Source organism: Aquarana catesbeiana, linkage group LG01, assembly GCF_042186555.1.
Source record: "Aquarana catesbeiana isolate 2022-GZ linkage group LG01, ASM4218655v1, whole genome shotgun sequence".
NCBI classification, from domain to species: domain Eukaryota; kingdom Metazoa; phylum Chordata; class Amphibia; order Anura; family Ranidae; genus Aquarana; species Aquarana catesbeiana.
Genome location: NC_133324.1, coordinates 612,001,117 through 612,027,213, shown reverse-complemented (window position 1 = coordinate 612,027,213; position 26,097 = coordinate 612,001,117). Strand labels below are relative to the sequence as shown.

The 26,097-nt window shown below is 43.1% G+C and overlaps 1 protein-coding gene across 2 annotated transcripts in view; it reads left to right on the top strand.

The window, feature by feature from the left end:
• The first annotated feature begins 439 nt into the window (after positions 1–439).
• Positions 440–26,097, top strand: part of SCAMP4 (secretory carrier membrane protein 4) — a 40,761-nt gene continuing 15,103 nt past the window's right edge. Inside the window, exons 1-3 of one of the 2 annotated variants that reach the window (XM_073599721.1) lie at positions 440–551; positions 21,055–21,098; positions 24,586–24,714. In XM_073599721.1, coding sequence (XP_073455822.1) covers positions 21,092–21,098; positions 24,586–24,714 — 136 coding nt within the window. In that variant the 5' untranslated portion in view covers positions 440–551; positions 21,055–21,091. Of the gene's footprint in view, positions 552–751; positions 897–21,054; positions 21,099–24,585; positions 24,715–26,097 lie in introns of those variants that run through there. The other variant, XM_073599711.1, reaches the window with a different exon arrangement.

Here is a 26,097-nt window from a genome sequence, read left to right as displayed (position 1 = left end):
AGGCCAATCACAGCCCATCTGTAACATGTGATTAGCTCTGACCAATCACAGCTAATTACAACAAAACAAACTGAATGAATCAGAATACATTTTGGCCTAAATTTATGAAGAACCATTATTTATTTGCAAAATTTTATAACACATATTTATAAAGCATTTTTTCCCCAAAATGTTTGGTCTTTTTTTGTTTATTTAGTAAGATTTAAAAACCCCAGTGGTGAGTAAATACTACCAAAGGAAAGCTCTATTTGTGTGAAGAAAAATGATTTAAAAAATGTAGTTTGGGTACAGTGCATGACGGCGCAATTGTCAAAGTATGAGAGTGCTGAAAGCTGAAACATGGCCTGGGCAAGAAGGGGGTGAAAGTATCCGGTATTGAAGTGGTTACGTTTTTCAGTGAATGGAACGTTTGTACAGAATTTCCCAGGAAATCAGAGGAAGGATACTGGTGATGGGCGGAAGGATATGACTGAGTCACTGTCAGATTCTCTATACAGTCCACAATTCGGGGCCCCATTGAAGAGTGTGAGGATGCTGTGTGCCGAGTTGTAGTAAGTAGAGAGAAGTCTATGGGCAGCGAGCAATCTATGAGGTGTTGTGACACGTCTTAGCACAGAACACATTTTCCCGCCTTCTTGTGTTGTTTTTTAGCGAGTGAGCGGGGACATGGAGCTCCGTACAGCTGTTTGGCTTCTAGTTTTAACCCCTTGCGGCCATTCTATAGCTGACGTCGCAGGCTGCTTCAGCTCGCTGCACATCACATGCCTCCCTCCCGCGAGGGGTGCCGGGAAATGTAGTGCGCCTCTGCCAGAACAACTCCTGTCCCTGGCCAATCCCATCGTGCCTTGTGCAGAGGGTGACGGCATGGTCCTGCGGTGCTGGAGGGGCAGAATTTGGTGAGCTCAGCAAATAACGGTTCATGTGTTCATGATATGTACTACGTGCAGAATTGGGAGCTGTGTGCATACAAGGGGTGTAATGAGCGATACCTGTATGTGCTACTACAGCCGGCTGCCTTTACTTTTCTTTCCAACGTATCTCTTACATACAGTGTCTGCTTCATTACTGCTTCACTTCACCACTTTATTAGAGTTTTTATTTACGTGTGCTTTGTTTTACCATGTGTGACTACTCTATACTGCTAGAGGATCACCAATGTATGCTCCTTGGAGCCGATTTATATAGAAAGTCATCAGAATAGCATTCACTAATGTGTGTATATATAAAGCTAACCTTCACCTCAAAGGGAAAGTACATCCCTCTCCTCAACACCACGTGTTGTGTTTATTTTATATTTTTTGTTTATTTTACATGTGGAGCAGATATCATTTTTTGCTCTTACCGCTCTTCCCTTCCCCTGCCCTTACCGCTCTTCCCTTCCCCTGCCCTTACCGCTCTTCCCTTCCCCTGCCCTTACTGCTTTTCCCCTGCCCATAGTCTAGGTTCAGACCTATGCAGGTTCCAGTTGACGCATTTTCCTGGTGGGTTTTTTGTTCCTTACATGCGTTTTGTGTTTTTGGGATGCATCGTGCAGGAGAAACCAGCAAAAACACATAAAAATCGCAGTGCTTCTATTCGTCTCTATTGAAGTCTATAGAACCAAAAATGCAACACATTGCGGGCAAGAAAAGTCACTGACCCTTTCCAAAAGACTCTCGGTTTGAAAACACACAGATGTAAACGTGACCCATAGGAAATCATGCTAAATGGACTGTATTGTGTTTCTGAAAAAACTGAAAAGGCTCTGCAAAATGCATAGGTGTAAAACTAGCCTCGCCGCTCTTTTCCTGCCCTTACCAATCTTCTCTGATTTTACCACTTTTCTTTCCACTTGCCATTCTTGCTTTGTTTTACCATGTGTGACTACTCTATACTACTAGAGGATCACCAATGTATGCTCCTTGGAGCCGGTTTATATAGAAAGTCATCAGAATAGCATTCACTAATGTATATATAAAGCTAACCTTCACCTCAAAGGGAAAGTACATCCCTCTCCCCAACACCACGTGTTGTGTTTATTTTATATTTTTTGTTTATTTTACATGTGGAGCAGATATAATTTTTTGCCCTTACCGCTTTTCTCCTGCCCTTACCGCCCTTACCGCTCTACCCCCCCCTGCCCTTACCGCTCTACCCCCCCCTGCCCTTACCGCTCTTCCCCTGCCCTTACCGCTCTTCCCCTGCCTCTACCACTTTACCCGCACTTACTAATCTTCTGCTGCCAACACCACACTAACTGCCCTTAACCACTAATTTACTGTCTTCACAATTTTTCCACTTTCCTCACCACGGTTCCCTGCCTTTACCACCCTTCCCTACCCTTCCTATTCTACCCTTGCCTTCACTCTTTCCTGCCCTCACCATTCTTGCTCTTTGCCTCACCTGCCACCTGCCTTCACCGCATTCCCTTGCCCTCACCACTCTTCCATGGCCTTCAGCACTTCTCCCTGATGAGGACAGGGAAGATAGTTGCTCCCACTTCCTCAGTTCGTGAATAGGCGATCATTATGTAATTTGTCCCCACATGTCACACATCCCAGGAAAATGCAAAACTAGTCTCGCTGCACCGCACATGCCACACAATCTCGCCAAAAGTCACAAGAATTTACAGTTAGCTCCCAAATGCAACATGGCAGGACCAGGGGCCCACAGCAGTGAGAAGAATCGGCTGCGGGAAGATAGAGCTGGACTCCATATACTGGTAAGTACCTGATTTTTAAAAGTCAGCTGCTGCAGTATTAGTAGTTGCTGACTTATATTCCAGGTATGGATATTTTTGCATAGTTCCTTTGGGCCATCTTGGACCAATATAAGTATGTATGTGTCATACTTGGCCAATCCCCATGGAACCTGGAAATTGCTCTCGTAGGCACTGCTACTTCAGTGACTGCCACTGGCTCCCGGGTCTCCTGACGAGTGGGCACCATGGGCGTTGTTCAGGGAGCGCTTTGTGTTATGCCAATGCGTGAAGTGTTCTTGGGATGGACCAGGTAACGATTGTGACATCACAGCCCCGCCTCTTGAGAGGTTGGACTTGATGGACTTGTGTCTTTTTTCAACCTCACCTACTCTGTAACTATGTAACTATGAATATGCAAAAAGTTCTCTGAATGGAGCCTGTGACGAGCAAGTGATCTCCTGTTTTAACTAAGCATCTGGACAGCCATTAGGCACAGGATCTGTAGGCTAGCTGCAATCACTGTAGCAGCGGTATCTGATACAGTGATTTCCAGCTTCCACAGGGATTCGACAGGTATGGCACATGCATGCTAGCATTGGTCCAAGCTGTACCAATGTAACTATGCAAAAATATGCATTCTTGGAATTCAGTAAATGCTCCACCTTAAAGCAGTCGAACTTCACACTTTTTATTTTCTTTATCGTACATCATAGGACACAGGCCCTCAAGTAATTACTTGGTGGGTTATGGGCCTACCTTCAGGTGTTGACACTGGTATAACCAATACAGGAAGTTGACTCCCCTATATAACCCCTACTCCTTCCAGGAATCCTCAGTTTTTTCGCCAGTGTCGGTCACGAGTGAAGATGTGCTCTGAGGAGCTCCAGGGAGGCATCCATGCTGGATTTAAAAAACCTCCACAACGGGATCCATCCTTGCCACTGAGGCCATAGGATGGTACCTGGGCCTCGCATTGAAGAACGCGGTTTTGCCTGTAAGCTTCTCTTTAAGAGCTGGACCCTAGGAACCAGGACGCTTTTTGTTTTTTCATATTACCTAAAGTTCCTGAGGGGTGCCATACAGGTCCAAAGGAGCGGAACCCCTTTAAAAAGAGGCCCAGTCTTTGAAGGTTTAACTACGCTTCCCGCCGTGATGGGTGAAAGTTGGATCTGTCTGTTAAATCAGCAGTATCCTGCAGCAAGGATAAGGTAAGGGGAGAAGCCTAGGAACTGTAAAAAGTCCACCTATGCCTTTTTCTCCAAAAAATACACACAGCAGTAGTTTATGAACATACAAAACCAGCCATTTGCATTTTTTTGTATAAAGTGAAGTCTTCCTTTAAAACTAGGAGCTTAACAAGCACTGCTGATAAAAATTCCCCTCCCCTCTCCTGGAGAGTTGTGGCAGCTGACAGCTGACACTTATGTGTAATCAGGTTCTCACCTGTGGCTTAACACAGACACTCTCAGTTCATATGCTGAAGACAGAAGTCTGTCACACTAAGACACAGGAGCGCTGGGCATATAAAGGTCTGTAAACAGGCATTTCCAGCACAGGAAATGTGGTACTCAGCATCAAAGGCTGATCCTTATGGTGACATTGTTTTCTTTTGCTAAAACTATTGTTTAGCAAATACCATAATTTGTTAAAGTGCCTCTGCTGTTGTGCTTAGCACATTTGATTTCCAGTGTACCACAAAGGTACCAAGGATTCCACCCCCAGGCACTGGGAACTCCAGTCATGCCTCCACACTGTCATCCTCTCTGGAGATACCTGACATGGCAAGCCAGGGTGAGTCATTGGAAGCAATTGGGGGTGCAACTGCTTCTCACACTTCAGCCCCTGTGTATGTGACTGAAGATGCATTCTCCTCTGCCCTGTTGGGCTTAGAAGGAAGATTAGCGGCTTTAATCGCATTCTCCATCCAAGAGGATAGGAAGCATGCTAGATCCCCCTACCCCCACCTCAAACCCCCTTTTTCCAAGGGAACAGTGGGCACAGGGTGAGGTGATATCCTCAGGTGATCACGGGGAAAAACAAGCCAAATTTTCCTCTGCGGAGGAAACAACAGTTGATGAACCTTATGCAACCTCACAATCTGACAGATTGATGATACAAACTCTTACAGAGATGGTTCATTCCACTTTTTATACTACTCCTAACAGAGTAAGCTGAAAGTCCAGGTCCCTTCTTTGTTTTTTTTAAGAAAAAAAAAACCTTTTACAGCGCTTATTTATGCTGAATGGGATCATCTGGATAAGCATTTTTTCCCTCCAAAGAGTTTCTCAGTTCTCTATCATGGAGAAAAAATTCACAAGGGTTGGAAATACCAGCAGTAGATGCTGCGATTTCCAGCATCAATAAAGATGCATAATTGCTTAAGCATCCAACAGATAAGAAGTTGGAAATTTTTTGTTAAAATCCTCCTACCAATGGCGCTATGTTTCGCCATAGATGCCATAAAAGACCCTATCCACCAGGCGTCTCGCCTTGCGCTTGTGCTAAAACACATGCTTAGGACCCTGTGGTTAAAAGGGTTGGTCAGCCGAAGCATCTTGCAAAAAAGGGTGTCTGACTAGTTTCCCTTTTCATTGGGGAAGGTTTGGTGAAATACATCCAAATGATTTCTAGCAGTAAAGCTCTTTTTTTGTCCAGTAGAAGGTATAAATGTCCTTTTATTTAAAGTGAAGCCACAACAGCTTACAGGTTAACCACTTGACGACCGCCTCACACTGATGTACGTCAGCAGAATGGCATGGGCAGGCAAAATCACGTACCTGGTACGTGATTGCCTTCCCGCAGGCGGGGGGATCCGATCGGCACACAATCCCCCCCCCCGGTGCCTGAGGTGGTCGTCTTTGGTCTGGCAGCAATCAGAGATGAGGGGGAGGCCATCCGATCGTGGCCCCCCCCCCCCCCCTTGCGATTGCTCCCAGCCAATGAGATTCTTCCCCTGCCTCTGTGTAGTACACAGAGGCAGGGGATGTGATGTCATCTCTCCTCGGCTCGGCAGTTTCTGTTCCGGCGCCGAGGAGAGAAGACATCAATGTGAGTGCACAACACACACACACACATCACAGTAGAACATGCCAGGCACACATAACACCCCCCTTTACCCCCCCGATTTCACCCCCCCCCCCCCCATCACCTCCTAATCACACGCACACCGAACCCCCCCCCACCCCCCGGGCACACTGACACCAAGCAGTTTTTTTTTTTTTTTTTTTCTGATTACTGCATGGTGTCGGTTTGTGACAGTTATTGTGGTAGGGCAGTTAGTATTAGTCCCCTGTAGGTCTAGGGTACCCCCCTAACCCCCCCCTAATAAAGTTTTAACCCCTTGATCACCCCCTGTCACCAGTGTCACTAAGCGATAATTTTTCTGATCGCTGTATTAGTGTCACTGGTGACGCTAGTTAGGGAGGTAAATATTTAGGTTCGCCGTCAGCGTTTTATAGCGACAGGGACCCCCATATACTACCTAATAAATGTTTTAACCCCTTGATTGCCCCCTAGTTAACCCTTTCACCACTGATCACCGTATAACCGTTATGGGTGACGCTGGTTAGTTCGTTTATTTTTTATAGTGTCAGGGCACCCGCCGTTTATTACCGAATAAAGGTTTAGCCCCCTGATCGCCCGGCGGTGATATGCGTCGCCCCAGGCAGCGTCAGATTAGTGCCAGTACCGCTAACACCCACGCACGCAGCATACGCCTCCCTTAGTGGTATAGTATCTGAACGCATCAATATCTGATCTGATCAGATCTATACTAGCGTCCCCAGCAGTTTAGGGTTCCCAAAAACACAGTGTTAGCGGGATCAGCCCAGATACCTGCTAGCACCTGCGTTTTGCCCGTCCCAGCCCAGCCCACCCAAGTTCAGTATCGATCGATCACTGACACTTACAAAACACTAAACGCATAACTGCAGCGTTCGCAGAGTCAGGCCTGATCCCTGCGATCGCTAACAGTTTTTTTGGTAGCGTTTTGGTGAACTGGCAAGCACCAGCGGCCTAGTACACCCCTGTTGTATTCAAACCAGCACTGCATTAACACTTGGTGACGTGGCGAGTCCCATAAGTGCAGTTCAAGCTGGTGAGGTGGCAAGCACAAGTAGTGTCCCGCTGCCACCAAGAAAAAGACAAACACAGGCATCGTGCCCATAATGCCCTTCCTGCTGCATTCGCCAATCCTAATTGGGAACCCACCACTTCTGCAGCGCCCGTACTTCCCCCATTCACATCCCCAACCAAATGCAGTCGGCTGCATGAGAGGCATTTTCTTTATGTCCTCCCGAGTACCCCTACCCAACGAACCCCCCCCCCCCCCCAAAAAAAAGATGTGTCTGCAGCAAGCGCGGATATAGGCATGACACCCGCTATTATTGTCCCTCCTGTCCTGACAATCCTGGTCTTTGCATTGGTGAATGTTTTGAACGCTACCATGCACTAGTTATTAGCGTAGAGTACAGCATTGCACAGACTAGGACACACTTTCACAGGGTCTCCCAAGATTCCATTGCATTTTGAGAGACCCGAACCTGGAACCGGTTACCGTTATAAAAGTTACAGTTACAAAAACAGTGTAAAAAATATATATATAAAATTAAAAAAATAGTTGTCGTTTTATTGTTCTCTCTCTCTCTCTATTCTCTCTCTATTGTTCTGCTCTTTTTTACTGTATTCTATTCTGCAATGTTTTATTGTTATGTTTTATCATGTTTGCTTTTCAGGTATGCAATTTTTTATACTTTACTGTTTACTGTGCTTTATTGTTAACCATTTTTTTGTCTTCAGGTACGCCATTCACGACTTTGAGTGGTTATACCAGAAAGATGCCTGCAGGTTTAGGTATCATCTTGGTATCATTCTTTTCAGCCAGCGGTCGGATTTCATGTAAAAGCAATCCTAGCGGCTAATTAGACTCTAGACTGCTTTTACAAGCAGTGGGAGGGAATGCCCCCCCACCGTCTTCCGTGTTTTTCTCTGGCTCTCCTGTCTCAACAGGGAACCTGAGAATGCAGCCGGTGATTCAGCCAGCTGACCATAGAGCTGATCAGAGACCAGAGTGGCTCCAAACATCTCTATGGCCTAAGAAACCGGAAGCTACGAGCATTTTATGACTTAGATTTCGCCGGATGTAAACAGCGCCATTGGGAGATTGGGAAAGTATTTTATCACACCGATCTTGGTGTGGTCAGATGCTTTGAGGGCAGAGGAGAGATCTAGGGTCTAATAGACACCAATTTTTTCAAAAAAGAGTACCTGTCACTACCTATTGCTATCATAGGGGATATTTACATTCCCTGAGATAACAATAAAAATGATTTTAAAAAAATGAAAGGAACAGTTTAAAAATAAGATAAAAAAGAAAAAAAATAATAAAGAAAAAAAAAAAAAAAAAAGCACCCCTGTCCCCCCCTGCTCTCGCGCTAAGGCGAACGCAAGCGTCGGTCTGGCGTCAAATGTAAACAGCAATTGCACCATGCATGTGAGGTATCACCGTGAAGGTCAGAGCGAGGGCAGTAAGTTTAGCAGTAGACCTCCTCTGTAAATCTAAAGTGGTAACCTGTAAAGGCTTTTAAAAATGTATTTATTTTGTTGCCACTGCACGTTTGTGCGCAATTTTAAAGCATGTCATGTTTGGTATCCATGTACTCGGCCTAAGATCATCTTTTTTATTCCATCAAACATTTGGGCAATATAGTGTGTTTTAGTGCATTAAAATTTAAAAAAAGTGTGTTTTTTCCCCAAAAAATGCGTTTGAAAAATCGCTGCGCAAATACTGTGTGAAAAAAAAAAAAATGAAACGCCCACCATTTTAATCTGTAGGGCATTTGCTTTAAAAAAATATAATGTTTGGGGGTTCAAAGTAATTTTCTTGCAAAAAAAAAATAATTTTTTCATGTAAACAAAAAGTGTCAGAAGGGGCTTTGTCTTCAAGTGGTTAGAAGAGTGGGTGATGTGTGACATAAGCTTCTAAATGTTGTGCATAAAATGCCAGGACAGTTCAAAACCCCCCCCAAATGACCCCATTTTGGAACGTAGACACCCCAAGCTATTTGCTGAGAGGCATGTCGAGTCCATGGAATATTTTATATTGTGACACAAGTTGCGGGAAAGAGGCAATTTTTAAAAATTTTTTTGCACAAAGTTGTCACTAAATGATATATTGCTCAAACATGCCATGGGAATATGTGAAATTACACCCCAAAATGCATTCTGTTGCTTCTCCTGAGTACGGGGATACCACATGTGTGAGACTTTTTGGGAGCCTAGCCGCATACGGGACACCGAAAACCAAGCACCGCCTTCAGGCTTTCTAAGTGCGTAAATTTTTGATTTCACTCTTCACTGCCTATCACAGTTTCGGAGGCCATGGAATGCCCAGGTGGCACAACCCCCCCCCCCCCCCCCCCAAATGACCCCATTTTGGAAAGTAGACACCCCAAGCTATTTGCTGAGAGGTATAGTGAGTATTTTGCAGACCCCACTTTTTGTCACAAAGTTTTGAAAATTGAAAAAAGAAAAAAAAAATGTTTTTTCTTGTCTTTCTTCATTTTCAAAAACAAATGAGAGCTGAAAAATACTCACCATGCCTCTCAGCAAATAGCTTGGGGTATCTACTTTCCAAAATGGGGTCATTTGGGGGGGTTTTGTGCCATCTGGGCATTCCATGGCCTCCGAAACTGTGATAGGCAGTGAAGAGTGAAATCAAAAATTTACACCCTTAGAAATCCTGAAGGCGGTGATTGGTTTTCGGGGCCCCGTACGCGGCTAGGCTCCCAAAAACTCCCACAAATGTCGTATCCCCATACTCAGGAGAAGCAGCTAAACGTATTTTGGGGTGCAATTCCACATATGCCCATGGCCTGTGTGAGCAATATATCATTTAGTGACAACTTTGTGCAAAAAAAAAAAAATTGTCACTTTCCCGCAACTTGTGTCAAAATATAAAATATTCCATGGACTCAACATGCCTCAAAGCAAATAGCTTGGGGTGTCTACTTTCCAAAATGGGGTCATTTGGGGGGGTTTTGTGCCATCTGGGCATTTTATGGCCTTCAAAACTGTGATAGGTAGAGAGGAGTAAAATCAAAAATTTACGCCCTTAGAAATCCTAAAGGCGGTGATTGGTTTTCGGGGCCCCGTACGCGGCTAGGCTCCCAAAAAGTCCCACACATGTGGTATCCCCGTACTCAGGAGAAGCAGCTGAATATATTTTGGGGTGCAATTCCACATATGCCCATGGCCTGTGTGAGCAATATATCATTTAGTGACAACTTTTTGTAATTTTTTTTTTTCTTTTTTTTCATTATTCAATCACTTGGGACAAAAAAAATTAATATTCAATGGGCTCAACATGCCTCTCAGCAATCTCCTTGGGGTGTCTACTTTCCAAAATGGGGTCATTTGGGGGGGTTTTGTACCGCCCTGCCATTTTAGCACCTCAAGAAATGACATAGGCAGTCATAAACTAAAAGCTGTGTAAATTCCAGAAAATGTACCCTAGTTTGTAGACGCTATAACTTTTGCGCAAACCAATAAATATACGCTTATTGACATTTTTTTTACTAAAGACATTCGGCCAAATACATTTTGGCCTAAATATATGACTAAAATTGAGTTTATTGGATTTTTTTTATAACAAAAATTAGAAAATATCATTTTTTTTTCAAAATTTTCGGTCTTTTTCCGTTTATAGCGCAAATAATAAAAACGACAGAGGTGATCAAATACCATCAAAAGAAAGCTCTATTTGTGGGAAGAAAAGGACGCAAATTTCGTTTGGGTACAGCATTGCATGACCGCACAATCATCAGTTAAAGCAGCGCAGTGCCAAATTGTAAAAAGTCCTCTGGTCTTTAGGCGGCCAAATGGTCCGGGGCTGAAGTGGTTAAGTACTTTGACGGCCAGTGCAGCCATGGGAGACTTCCTGACAGACATGGGTTCAGATCCACATGTCGGCGTTCACTAGTGAAGGAGCCACTCCTCACAGGTTAACTACTCTGACAGCCAACGTAGCCATGGGAGACTTCCTGAAAGACGTGGGCCCTCGTCCTCCCGTTGGCTCCTTGTGACCTTGGACAAGTCACTTAAACAGATTCCTTCCCCTGCGCAGGGGCAGCTGCCTCTAGGCAGCGGTGATGGCCTCCACCGTCAGACTCTAGGGCATGATTTCCAAGAAATACTGTTCAGATCTGTGCGACTTCAAGGTAGTCCCTGCACTACTTTGGTACCATTTTGATGCGACTTGAGGTCCATAAACCTCTAGAATACACAGGCATTGTTTCCTGTCGCATCAAAATCGCGCCCCGAAGTATTCTCGGCGGCAAAGGATCACAGTAAGTCCTCATGCACACGGACGTTTTTACAGCTGCTTTTTTGAGCTTTTTTTGCAGCTTAAAAAGGCCTGTCTATGTTAGTCTATGGCTTCATGCCCACCTAGGCGTTTTTGAGCTGCAAGTGGCATAGGCGTTTTTAAGCTGTAAAAAAAACCCAGGATCAGTGGGTTCTGAAAGACGTTTTTCAGCTGTAAAAACGCTCTAACACTGAAAAACGCTCAAAAACGTCATTCACCAACGTTTTTTAGCGTTTTTGATCCATTGAAAAAAAAAAAAAAATTTGAAAAAAAAAAAAAATGCGGAAAAACGCTCAAAAACGCTAAAAACGCTATTGCAAAAACGCTGAAAAAAGTTTAAAAAAAGTCACTGCAAAGATACTGGCGTTTTCATAACGTTTTTTTTAACAGCCTGTGTGCATGAGGGCTAAAATCACGCAACTTTGGGGTTGCAATAGTGGAAACTGAACCTAAGAGGAGAAAATATTCAGCCCCTGTATACATGATTGAAAATGTGTTTTTCCTCCGCCCTGCAGGGCCTAGAAGGAAAATTAGCGACTTTAATCGCATCCGCTAGCCAAGGATGAGAAGCGTGTTAGACCCCCCTCCCCCACCTGAGATCCCTTATCAAGGGAACAGTGGGTAGAGGATGGAGGATTACCCTCAGGTAATCGGGAAGAAAGGCAAGCCGAGTACTCCTCTGCAGAGGAGACAACTAGAGTTGAACTTTTTTTCAGCCTCGCAATCTGAGAAATTGCTGGTACAAACCTCTTACAGAGATGATTTGTGCCTCTTTCAAGCTACCTCCAGTAGAGTCAGCTGATCTGTTTTTTCTTAGGTTCCTTGGAACCTTCACTGCCTTTTTCATGCGTTTCCTGTACATGTACAGAGCCACGCAGAAATTCAACAGATCCATTCTAGATCTAAAAGAATCTAAATCAGTTCCTGAAGATCCGCTCCTTTCTATGGAGTCGATCAAGTCAGTCGTTTCTATCCTGCAGGGAGGAAAACTTCTGGCGCCTATCGGCATCAGGGATGCATGTCCATATATTTCCCGCTCACCAAAGGTTTCTGCGGTTCGAAGTAGAACAGCAGCATTTCAGTTTATAGCCTTGCTCTTCGGGCTAGCTACAGCACCTCGAGTGTTCACAAAGGTGCTAGCCCCACCTGTAGCCAGGTCAAGGGCACAGGGCTTAAACAGTCTTGGTATACCTAGACGATCTATTGCTAATAGACCAATCGCTGTTCGGAGTAAGGTGTACGCATTACAACCAGTTACCTGGAAAGGACTGGGTTGCATTCTCAACCTAGTAAAGTCTCCATTAAAATCGCTAAAAAAGGGCTTCAGTATTTGGGTCTGATCATAGATACAGCCCAGAAAAAGGGTCTTCTTGCCCAGAAAAACAAACAAAAAAAAAAAAACACCACTCTATAAAAGAGTTGGTGCGGATGGTCAGGTCAAAAGGAGGTCCCTCCATTCACTCTTGCATGAGGTTGTTATAAAGGATGGTGGCTTCATTCGCAGCAGTTCCCTTTGCCCAGTTCCATTCGAGACTGTTGCAAAACAGTATTCTATTTTCTTGGAACAAAACGATCCAAGCTTTGGACTTGCCAATGCGGCTGTCCCCAAGGGTGTCCCAAAGCCTCAATTGGTGGTTACTAAATGTCCTAAAGGGTAAATACTTCAAACCACTTTTCTGGAAAGTGGTAATGACAGAGAAGACAACTGTCCAAGGACAGTGTTCAAGAACTGAAAGAGCCTTGCCCATCAACATCCTAGAGATTCGGGCAGTGCATCTGGCTCTAAAAGCCTGGACTTCCAGGTTAAGGGATTGTCTCGACAGGATCCAATCCGTCAGTGCCACAGCTGTGGCCTATATAAATCACCAAAAGGGGGCACCAAGAATCTCTCAGTGCAGAGAGAAGTGAACTATATTCTAACTTGGGCAGAAAGAAATATTCCGTGCCCATCGGCAGTCTTCATTCCGGGAATAGAGAATTGGCACGCGCACTACATGTGCCGCCAGCAGATTATTCCCAGGGGAATGATCTATTCACCCCAACATGTTTCGGGCTGTTTGTCAAGGATGGGGGACTCCAGATGTAGATCTTCTAGCATCCAGTGCAACATAAAGTTAATCAACTTTGTGTCCACAACAAAGGATCCATTTGCATGCAGAACAGATGTGTTGATACTGTGGGATCAGCTTTTACTGATCTATGCATTTCCCCCTATTCAGTTGCTGCCTTGACTTCTTTGCAGGATCAAGCTGTAAAGAAAACCGGTAATTCTGGCAGCACCTGCATGGCCCAGAAGGTCTTGGTATGCAGAGGTCGTAAAGATGGCAGTGGAGGATCTGTGGTCCCTTCCACTAAGGCCAGACCTGCTCTCACAGGGGCCAATATTCCATCCTACTTTACGAATGCTAAATTTAACGGCCTGGCTATTGAGACCCACATTCTGAAAAGACGTGGGCTTTCCAGGGCAGTTATTTCTACTTTAATTAATGCTAGGAAGCCAGCTTCTAGAGCTATATATTATAGAGTCTGGAAAGCTTATGTAGAGGTAGAATTCTTGCCTTTCTACAAGTAGGCGTAGAGATGAAGTTGGCCCTGAGTACTATTAAGCATCTAGTCAGTAACCTTCCCTCCTTTGTCCGTGATAGTCGAGATGTCCTTGCCAGACTGTCGCAGTTTGTACTCCCAGAGGATACTCTGTTGGTGGGGATTGATGTGGAGAGTTTATACACCTCAATACCCCATCATTGGGGTCTTAGGGCCACACTGTCCTTGGACTATCATCACCCAGCACAGGGTGCACAAAATGAATTTATCTGTGAACTGCTGGAGTTTATGCTTAAAAACAATTTCTTTCAATTCTTGGGTCATTACTACCAACAGGTGTGAGGTACAAGTATGGGAGCTCCTTGAGCGCCCTCCTATGCGTGCCTCCACCTGGGTTTGTGGGAGGAGGAGGTTGTCTATAAGTCCTCGCTATACCTTGGCCACTCTTTACTGTGACTAGGGTACATCGATGACGTCTTTACGGTGTGGAAGGGATCAGCGGAACAACTTATTGAATTCATATCTGAACTAAACACTAATGACAGGAATATTCGTCTGACCTTTTCCCACCATACTGAGACGCTCCCCTTCCTCGACCTTCAGATTGGTAGATCCTAAAATAGATTCTGCACTAGCACTTTTAGGAAATAGACCGCAGCAAATACGCTACTCCTGGCCCAAAGTCATCACCCTAAGTCACTGATTAACGGGATTCCCACAGGACAGTTCCTACGGATCAGGTGAAACTGTTCTGATGAGAAAGATTATCACAGGGAGGCACGTGATATGTACAAGAGGTTCAGACAGAGAGGCTATTCTCATCGTTCCCTCAGGAAGGCACAAGCCAAAGCCTCTCTTAGAGGGCGCAATGAACTCCTTACCACATCTAAACCTCCCTGTCAGGGAAACAAGACACAGGATTTCCCTAGAATTATTACAAGGTATGGCTCTCAGTTGAATGCAGTACAACGGGTTCTTGATAAACACTGGCATATCCTTAAATCTGCTCCACTGATTGCCAACCTTGTGAGCCCCAGACCACTTATGACAGCGAGAAGGTCACGTAACCTTGGTGACCTATTGGTCCACTCTGAATACACACGGACAATAAGTGATAACTGGCTCACCAGCTCTAAGCCTCCTTCTGGTATGCACGCTTGTGGACACTGCAAAATCTGTAAATATGTTCACCAGACTAATCAGTTCGCCAATCCACGCGGTGGAATAGACTTTAAAATCAAACAATTTATAAATTGGTCAACAAAGCGTTTGATTTATATGTTGACGTGTCCATGTAATAAAAACTACATTAGCAAAACAAAACGTGCGTTACGCATAAGGATTGGCGAGCATATAGCGGGCATTAAAAAGAAGGATGATGAACGTCCTATCTCTTTACATTTTGCGAAATTCCACAATCGTGACCCCAAGTTAACACCCCAAGGTGATTACATTTTTTTACTCAATTTTTTGGAAACAAAGAAACATGATGGTATTGAGGTAGTTAAGGTGCCCAGTGATGGTCTTTTTTCAGCTGTCACTGTTTTTCTTTTTTTTTTTTTTTTTTTTAACCTGATCACACTTCTGGCAGACACTCTGTGGACTCTTCCATCCCAAGGACTGGTTTACTAACCTGATAATACGAGAGAGAGAGTAAAATCTGTCCCTCAAAGAGTGATGGGATTTTCACGGATGCATATTTCTGTCACTAAGGTAAACACAACCACAGAGGAATAAATCAAAAGATATCATTTATTATATCCATACACACAAGCATCTCTTCAAGCTCTTGGAACTGAGTATCAATTTTGGTCACAAACATATATGACCGAATGTTGTTATTTTAAATCATGTACATTTTATAATAAATTATATCTTTTGATTTATCCCTCTGTGGTTGTGTTTACCTTAGTGACAGAAATATGCATCCGTGAAAATGCCATCACTCTTTGAGGGACAGATTTCCTCTCTCTCTAATTCTCTCTTGGTTTTATCTACACAACAGGGATGCGGATGCAATATTCTGTCCCTAGAATCCGTTCAACAAAATTATCTACATATTGTCATGGTTCTGCAATAGAGTTTGTCTGTCAGCTTACCTCTCACCATGTTTTCATCTTTAGAGACCAGCCACTCTCACCTGACTACTTTTATAATCTCTCCTCTAAGCATGGCTCCACTCCAGCTCCTATCAGAGAACTCTATATTAACCTGTGCACTGCAGTCCAGCCCCGCTGATCAACATTGTGTGTTTTGGCTTCTTGTTTCCTGCGTGCCGTGTGCTCTTCGTTTGTCTCTGTTACCAACCTTGGCGTGTTCTCGACTATTCCTGTCTGCTCATGACCCTGACCTTTTGGCGTGTCCCCGACTATCCCTGTTTGCCTGTGACCCTGAACCTTTGGCGTGTACGCTGTTGTCCTAGTCTGCTAGTCGCCCTGACCTTGGCTTATTCCCTTACTATCCCTATCCTCCTGTTGCCTACTGTGGGCGTGAGCTAGGGGACCCTGGGGGTCGCGACCTGGAGCCAGTTGCAGCCCAGTCCATCCTCACCACTAGAGGCTCTGGTGAACACCTGCTGGCACTTAGACTTGCAAGCACTGCTTCCTTTAGCAAGACTGACTCTTTTTGTCATACCTAATGTATGAAGCTTATGGTATTAATGATCAGATTCCACCCTTTACTGTTAAAATTGACTTTGCTAGATCTGTTTGTGCTTCTTAGTGCCATTTTAGGCCACTGTTTCCCAGATTTGCTAGGCTGCTTCCTGGTCTTTCTACAGACGTTTCCTGAAATTTAACAGGTGGATGTTCATGTATCAACCAATGCCATCTTGTGGCATAAGATCCTTCAGACAGCCCTCTAAGCTGTATGCAGCCCCCAGTTTTTGTTTGGTGAGCCTGTTAGTGTTTTGTTACTGTTGCTCCTTCCCCAGTTGGAACGCTTTTGGACATCACAATTGTCTCTGAATCCTGTGTCTCTTAAAGTGTCATTTAACCCAAAATGTTGAAAAGTGTCTTTTATATGCAAATTTTCATTGTGTCCATAATGACTTGGGTATTATAGCATTTGTTTCTTGTAAAGAATAAAAAAAACCTGGTTGATCCTGCCATTCACTGGCACTCCATCCTTGCCTGTGTCCCCACTGCAGCATGAGATCTTATTGATAGCCCTTTGCTACCATTATTGCGCATGCTTTGTTTTCAGTTACCATATAAGCCATTCATTTCCTCCTTTTTCCTTTCTAGGCAGATAGTGTGACTATAGAGTCATAGTTGTGGCTATGTACACAGTATTGATAGACAAAGCCCCCCCCCCCTCAGTCCTGATGTGTAGCTATTCACTGGAGGGGGGGGGGGGTATAACATTTATGATTGATGAAGGCATCACCTCCCTGTTAGGCTGGCCATACATGGATTCAAATTCCTCTGGTTCAGCAGGATGGATGGATGGTCAGATGGATAAATAAGCTGTTGTCCTGCTGCTCTATATACAGACATTGGTAAAGCAGCTCTGCAGAGCCTAGGGGATCATTAACCAAGAGCAATCTCTGCTTCATGATCCGAAGCAGTATTGGCACATTTGAACAAAGTACTTTTCGCTTATTGCTAAGGTACTCACGGAGAAAGATATAAAAATCTTTTCCATTTTTATAACCTATGGTACAAATAGAAAAGTTAAAATTTTCTTTCAGATGTGAAAAAAAAAGCATGGCCAGAGGTTTTTTTGACCATGCTTTTTATCTGGGTCACAGGAGTGCACTTACTTTTGCATTCCTGTGTGACCCGGAATTAGCTGACAGCGGGCCAAAGCCCTCTGTCAACTGACGTTACAGAGCCGCTCCAGGCTCTGGAAGGATCCTAAGCATATTATCAAGATCCGCACAGATGCCTGATAAGCAGTTGGCTCAGCCTCTTAGCTTAAGGCTGAGAGCTGGAGCAAGCTGCTTGCACTCCCTCCCCAGCCTGGCACCCCAGTGAGCTCTGAAGGGGCAGAGCAAAGACCAGTTACTAACTTCTCCTTTAACTCCAGTTAATGTGTTCTGGCAACATGTGAAACTGTGGAAAGGCAGCATATATTGGCTTTGTTTTTAAGAAGTGGAGTTTCATTGAATTCTCAGTCCTTACGATCCTGGCAATCCCACAAATGAAAATAGTTATGGTATTAACAGGCTGCCAATCCTTTTCTTTGGATACCCTATTCAGTTTTTAGGGGTGCTTCCACTGTTGAAACGCAAAGATGTCTGTTCAGCAGTTATTGAGTTACAGCACAACGTGTGCATGGAGATTTCCCATAGTAGAAACAACTGCAGACTGTTCACTAGTGCAGTGTCCTAAATGGTGAAGCACAAAATTAGATACAGTGGGAACGGAAAGCTTTCAGACCCCCTTAAATGTTTCACTCTTTGTTATATTGCAGCCATTTGCTAAAATCATTTAAGTTCATTTTTTCCTCATTAATGTACACACAGCACCCCATATTGACAGAAAAACACAGAATTGTTGACATTTTTGCAGATTTATTAAAAAAGAAAAACTAAAATATCACATGGTCCTAAGTATTCAGACCCTTTGCTGTGACACTCATATATTTAACTCAGGTGCTGTCCATTTCTTCTGATCATCCTTGAGATGGTTCTACACCTTCATTTGAGTCCAGCTGTGTTTGATTATACTGATTGGACTTGATTAGGAAAGCCACACACCTGTCTATATAAGACCTTACAGCTCACAGTGCATGTCAGAGCAAATGAGAATCATGAGGTCAAAGGAACTGCCTGAAGAGCTCAGAGACAGAATTGTGGCAAGGCACAGATCTGGCAAAGGTTACAAAAAAATTTCTGCTGCACTTAAGGTTCCTAAGAGCAGAGTGGCCTCCATAATCCTTAAATGGAAGACGTTTGGGACGACCAGAACCCTTCCTAGAGCTGGCTGTCTGGCCAAACTGAGCTATCGGGGGAGAAGAGCCTTGGTGAGAGAGGTAAAGAAGAACCCAAAGATCACTGTGGTTGAGCTCCAGAGATGGAGATGGGAGAAAGTTGTAGAAAGTCAACCATCACTGCAGCCCTCCACCAGTTGGGGCTTAATGGCAGAGTGGCCCGACGGAAGCCTCTCCTCATTGCAAGACACATGAAAGCCTGCATGGAATTTGCTAAAAAACACCTGAAGGACGCCAAGATGGTGAGAAATAAGATTCTCTGGTCTGATGAGACCAAGATAGAACTTTTTGGCCTTAAAGGGGTTGTAAAGGTAAAAATTTTTTCACCTTAATGCATTATATGCATTAAGGTGAAAAAACTTTTGACAGTACCGCCGCCCCCAGCCCCCCCATTTTACTTACCTGACACCTCAAATCTCTGCTGCTCGTTCCCGTCATCTCTATTGCAGCTCAGCCTGGTCGCTGATTGGCTGCAGTGGATGGATTGAAAGCAGCGCAGCCATTGGCTCGCGCTGCTGTCAATCACATCCGATGATGCGGCGCGCCGGGGGGCAGGGCCGAGTGATACAGTGAGCGGCTATAGCCGCCGGCTGTATCACGGGAGCGCGCCCGCAAGAACTAACCACCATGCGAGGGAGCTCGCATTAAGGTGGATAGTTCTTGCGGGGAGGAGCTGAAATAGCCGCCGAGGGACCCCAGAAAAGCAGGTTCGGGGCCACTCTGTGCAGAACGAGCTGCACAGTGAAGGTAAGTATAACATGTTTGTTATTTTTAAACAATAAAAAAATTACCTTTACAACCCCTTTAATTCTAAGCGGTATGTGTGGAGAAAACCAGGCACTGCTCATCACCTGTCCAGTACAGTCGCAACAGTGAAGCATGGTGGTGGCAGCATCATGCTGTGGGGGTGTTTTTCAGCTGCAGGGACAGGACGACTGGTTGTAATCAAGGGAAAGATGAATGTGGCCAAGTACAGGGATATCCTGGACGAAAACCTTCTCCAGGAGTGCTCAGGACCTCAGACTGGGCCGAAGGTTTACCTTCCAACAAGACAATGACCCTAAACACACAGCTAAAATAACGAAGGAATGGCTTCACAACAACTCTGTGACTGTTCTTGAATGGCCCAGCCAGAGCCCTGACTTAAACCCAATTGAGCATCTTTGGAGAGACCTAAAAATGGCTGTCCACCAATGTTTATCATCCAACCTGACAGAACTGGAGAGGATCTGCAAGGAGGAATGGCAGAGGATCCCCAAATCCAGGTGTGAAAAAACGTGTTGCATCTTTCCCAAAGAGACTCATGGCTGTATTAGATCAAAAGGGTGCGTCTACTAAATACTGAGCAAAGGGTCTGAATACTTAGGACCATGTGATATTTCAGTTTTTCTTTTTTAATAAATCTGCAAAAATGTCAACAATTCTGTGTTTTTCTGTCAATATGGGGTGCTGTGTATACATTTAATGAGGAAAAAATGAACTTAAATGATTTTAGCAAATGGCTGCAATATAACAAAAAATGAAAAATTTAAGGGGGTCTAAATACTTTCCGTCCCCACTGTATATGTATATATATTTTTTTTTCGTTCAACCCAGCGGGCTGAACAAACAAAAACCTGAGGTGCTATACTAACTATGCAATGTTAGTACAGTGATATGCCCCGCTGTGCTATTGTTTTCTGTTGGGGACCCGTTACCTGGCCAAAACACATCGGTCAGCGTTCACAGCCATTGGCTGCAAGTGCTGATCGGATCCCTATTGGCTGTTGGTTTTCAAGCATGCTTGTTCAACAGAAGCCAATCGTGAGATTGACTTCTGTGGGACAGGCAGCTGTACACACGGGCCAAAAGTCGGACACTTTCTGTAACGTCACTACTGTAACATCACTATTCAGCCCGTGTGTACGGGGTTTAAGTGGTACTAACAATGATGAGCTTGAAGAATATTTTGCAACTAATTAGATTAATTGGCAACAGGTCAGTTATGTGCTTGGGTATAAAAAGAGCTTCTTAGAGAGTCACAGTGTCTCAGAAGTAAAGATGGGCAAGGTTCACCAATCTGAAAAGCTTCATCTAAAAATTGTAGAACAATTTCAGAGTAATGTTTCTCAATGTAATTGTGGAGACTTTAAGTATCAATTAAATAAAAAATGGAATCAACCAAAAGTGTTTTTCTAAACTCTGCAATCATCCTAGGAAGTGCTCACTAAAGAGTGATCATGGGGGGGGAATTAAACAAGCTGAAGTTAGAAACTGATTGGCTACCATGCACCGCTGCACCAGATTCTGAATGCTCACATTTCAGTAAATCTCCCCCAGTGTTCTTATGTATGTATGCATCAAAGGCCTGTTATCCCTACTATGCTGTTAGGCATATCTGGTTAGAGAAGAAATGGTTCTCGATTTGTATATTTTTATTTTTTGTATGTAAATAATTTAGACAAACTATATTCTCACTGTGTTAATTGTACAGCTTTTTTAAGATTGTTTAAAAGAGAACAGAAATGAATGTACAATGTTGTGTGTTTTCTAGATGTTCCAGTTAACCAGGTCAGGTCACGTCTAGAAGAATGGGAGGTATTTGTGTTTGTAATGTTCCTATTTATTTTTATTATTTTATTTAATTTTTAATGCTTTCACTGCCAGAACCTCCTTCTTTTTTTTTTTTTTTTTTTTTTTCATTTTGCGCACATATATGAAAATGCATTTTAAATAATTTTTCTGTAGAATATATTGGTGGTAGCTGCAATATTTGCATGGCACATATTTGTGCTACTATTTATCAAAAATATATATTTTCAATGAAAAATATGCCCATGTTTATTTTAGTGCTCATAAACACAATATAATACACATTTTTGGGTAAAATATTAAAGATGAGGTTACGCAGAATAAATAGATGCCGAATGTGTCAAGGGCTTGTGAAAGATCAAAAGACTACAGTACACTAAATTGTCCATAGACAATGCTTTAAAAGCCTTTATGGGTCATCAGTTTAGAGTTCACCATGAATGATGGCTCTAGAATTATTGCTCTCACTTTAGCCTGGTGATACCTATTATGTTTAGCACAACCGTTTTCTCACGTATGCACCCAATGTATTCAAATGACTCTAAAAGCAGCAATTGTGAGGTCCTGTATGCATGAAGCCTATAAGTTACTGACCCAGAACAAGCATGTGCATTTGCACACCTTTACCTGTGTCAACATCCTGGAAAGTAGTACAACTGATGGATTAATTTGACTACAAGGCAAATAGCATTTTAGAAAGAAAGTTCTGCAGTGGCTGAGTACATGTTTATTTTATTTTTCGCGTGTAAGCTTTTTTTATCTGCCCTATTAACAACTTGCTGACCAGCGACGTACCCGTATGTCGCTGGACTTGAAGTGGTTACACCTGGGGGATGCCAGTTGCAGGCTGCACTCAAGTACTGTTTTTTTTTTTTTTTTTTTTTTTTTTTTTTTTTGAGCCAGCGGTCGGCTCTCTTGTAAGGGCAATCCTACAGGCTAACTAGCCGCTGGATTGCTTTAAGGGTCCTCCCCTGCTGCTTCCTTCCATGGCTTTCTTGGGCTCTAATGTCCCATCAAGAGACCTGAGCGACCAGCAGGCGTTTCCGCCAGCTGATTAGAGAGCTGAACAAAGTTGGGATCGACTTTGATTGGCTGTTGGCTATGGAAACCAGGAAGCCTGACATCACTTCCGGTTTACCCGGATGTCAACGTTGCCATTTTTTAAAAATCAAAAGCATTCGAAAACACAGATCTTGGTGTTTTAAATGCTTTTAAAGGCAGAGGAGGGATTTGGAGTCTTATAAACCCCAGATCTCTCCATAAAGAGCACCTGTCACATGCCCAGTGCTGTCACAAAGATGTTTACATTCCTTGTGACGGCAATAAAAGTGATCCAAAAAAAAATTAAAACTAAAGCAACAGTGTAAAAATAATAAAAAAAAAAAAAAAAAAAATTGAAAGTGCCCCGTCCACCCATGCTCCCACACAAAGGTGAACGCAGGCATCGGTCCCGCATGCATACAAACAGTGATTGTCTCACATGTGAGGTATTGCCGCGAACGTCAGACATGGACACTAATTTTAGGACTAGACCTCTGTAAATCTAAAGTGGTAACCTGTAAAGGCTTTTAAAGCGTCACCTATGGATAGTAAAATTTGCGTTGTTAGGCGCCGTTGCAATGTGCAATTTTAAAGCATGGCATTTTTGGTATCTATTTACTCGGCTTATCATCTTTTATATTTTACAGAAAAAACGGGTTATATTTTTTGCATTAGAATTCAAAAAAGTGTATCCCCCCCCCATTGCATTTTAAAAACCGCTGCGCAAATACCGTGTGACATTAAAAAATTGCAAAACCCACCAATTTATTCCTTAGGGCCTCTGTTTTAAAAATATATAATGTTTGGGGGTTCTAAGTAATTTTCTACCAAATACCAAAAAATACTGATTGTTATATGTAAATAAGAAGCGACAGAAAGGGCCTGGAGCTAGAGTGGTTAATATCAATGATTTTATCTATTCTCTGGATGTAAATGATAATATGCAAACTAGAGTAAATATTCACCTTATTAAAAAAAAAGAATCAATAACTACTAAAAATACTCCCGTTAAATGAGGAGATTATCAGAATATTATAAATACTTGTTTATGTATCCAAGCAAATATTTCAACAGTCATTGATTCCTTATAAAATCTTAATGTATTATATTTTATTATTCATATGTTTTAAATGGATTTAGAACCTTCGATAATACAGAGTGCTGCGCTACTAAGTTCCCTTTCACATGGTGTGGACCCGTCAGTGGATCCGCCTGCTTAGTGGGGAATCTGTCCGCTGATCATAGGTCTGTGTCCGCTCAGCTTATGCAGAGTGAACACGGACACAGCCTGCTGATCCCGTTTCCATGCGACTGTTATTCATTCCGATCCACCGGACAGGTGGGGAATGCATCCCCATTTGTCTGTTTTTAGTGGACAGGATCGGATGCTTGCGGGTGTCAGTGGACACATGTCCACTGACATCTTCCACACCATAGAGGACAATGAGTGGTCCTATCGATCCACTGGTGTGAAAGGGGCCTAAAAAATACATCACACATGACAAAATAAACAGAACAAAATAAAAGTCCACATTTGATGCATTAGTTCATAAAAATACACTTCTGTCAAACACAAAGATCAATGTTGTGTATCCCACGCCAAATATCCCTCCACCACTGTGCAGACACAGCAAAAGGCTTAACAGAAATATATGACTCTAATTATGGAGAAGTCATATAATGCACAATGTAGCAGCGATCCAGGGTTGCCAACTGTCAGTAAATTCATGGAGAGTTTGTAAAAATGTTTTTACATCTGTCTGTGAATGTCCTTTACAAGCATGAAGTCTGCATTCATGGACAGATGTAAAAATCACAGATTTCACAAACTGAATTTACTGACAGCTGGCAACCCTGCTACGATTACTAATATGCAAGGCTTCTGGCTTCCATCAACTGAATTAGCATCCAGGAAGAAACACCACTTCATATTACCATCTCTGGTCATCTCACCATATCTACATGTATGTCAAAATAGAAAAGGAACCAAGCACTCCAAATAATGTGAAACCCAACAAGCTATTTTATTGAAATAGCTAAAATACACTTACAATACAATATGTCAGTGCTGTCTATAAAACGATCTCAGATGGCTGGAACGCACTTCCTGGGACACTTTCAGGAACACAATGATGTCACAGCATGAAGCTCAGTCTATTTTATTGCTAAATGAATCAGAGGAGTCACTCCCCCCAACACCCCATCCCTTCCCATACTGGCTGCTCTGTTCTTTTCTTCAGCGTTATAGAACAAGTCCAGTTGAATGTGACTATTTACTAGTAGATTTTAGTCACATTAGTCTGCTGTTTTTTTTTTTTTTTTTTATGGGACATATACTAGTTACATATTAGTTGATGAACCGTCCTCAACGAATGATATAGGCATCTGATACATTAGAAAGAAAGATGCATGGTTTGACTTGTTATTTTGACGTGTACTTTTCTTACCCTAGAACGTGAAAATAATTTCCCTCCATTGCCTAAATTCATCCGCCTGCGTCCCTGTTTCTACCAGAATTTTGAGGATGAAATTCCTTCACAGCACAGAACATTGGTACGGAGGATCTACCATTTGTGGATATGTAAGTACTTCAAAAGGGCTATCAAATATTATTGCCTCATACAGTTGCACATTGTAGTCAACATGCAATATTGGCCAAAGACTACAGGTGGCAAATCTTGCTACAATTTGGGATCGTTTTGGCTTGGTTCGCCCATAATGTAAGAAGAATGACTAACATATCAAAATCCATGTCAAGCAGATAAAACCCTGCGGTACAGTTAGGCCCTGAACGTTAAGACTTTTTATATGTAGTCAACCAATTTCATATAGATGTGTTAAAAAAAACAACCTCTCTGGTTGAGAGTTTGCATGTACCTATATATCCTCTAGTATTATAAATTTTGTTAATTCATTTAAAGATTTGTGTGTGTGTGTATCTGTCTTGGAGCCCATCCTGCTGTTTTGGAGTAGTTGACTTCATCCTAAGCCCTATTGCCTCTCTGGGTCAGATGCCTCAGCCATTTAAAAGCATAGTGTGAGTGTCTCAGTGACCTGTAGAAGTTCTCGTATTGGACAATACTTTTTTTGTTCAGTATTTCCCACCTGCCTTCTTGCTAAGACAGTTGATTGCAAGCAAATATTGGAATTCTAACTGTATGGCAGATTGGGACCCTTACTCTTAAAGGTTGATTTACTAAAGGCAAACGGACTGTGCGCTTTGCAAAGTGCAGTTTAAGGCTGAGTTCACACTGATGCAAATTGGATGCGGGTTAGGGTTGCATCGATACCACTTTTTTATGACTGAGTACAAGTACCGATACTTTTTTTTTTTTTTCAAGTTCTCCCCGATATCGATTACTTTTTTTATAATGTCATGTGACAGTGGCACCAATATGCAGCACTGATGAGGCGCGGACTGTGTCAGGTTTTTTTTTTTTTTTCTTTTTTTTTTTTTTTTATTATTTTTTACAATTCATATATTTTATTTATTTATTTTTTTCATTTTACTTTTAAATGTTTATTACAATTTTTTTTTACTTTTTTTTTTGTTTTTTTGTTTTTTTTTTATCAACCCTGTGGGAGGGGGGCTTTGGTGGAGTTTTCATGGGTCTAAAAAGACCACGGACATCTCCGTTTTGAGACAGGGAAAAGGACCGAGGACACAGATTCCCCAGTCCCTTTCTCAGCAGCCTCAGCTGCACTGAAGATGAATGGACAGGAGACAGATGCTCCTGTTCATTCATAAACTGAAGCATCGTAAACACAGTTTACAATTCTCAGTTATGAATGGACAGTCAGTGATCACTGACTCTCTGCATTCAGGAAAGGAAGGAGCCAGTAAATGACAGATTTACCGGCTCCTTCCTCCACTCTCCATCCTGACCACTCCAGGATGAGGGGGGAGTCGGAGGAGGACACAGGGAGGACACAGAGGATAATCGGGGCTGATCGGTGCGGTGGT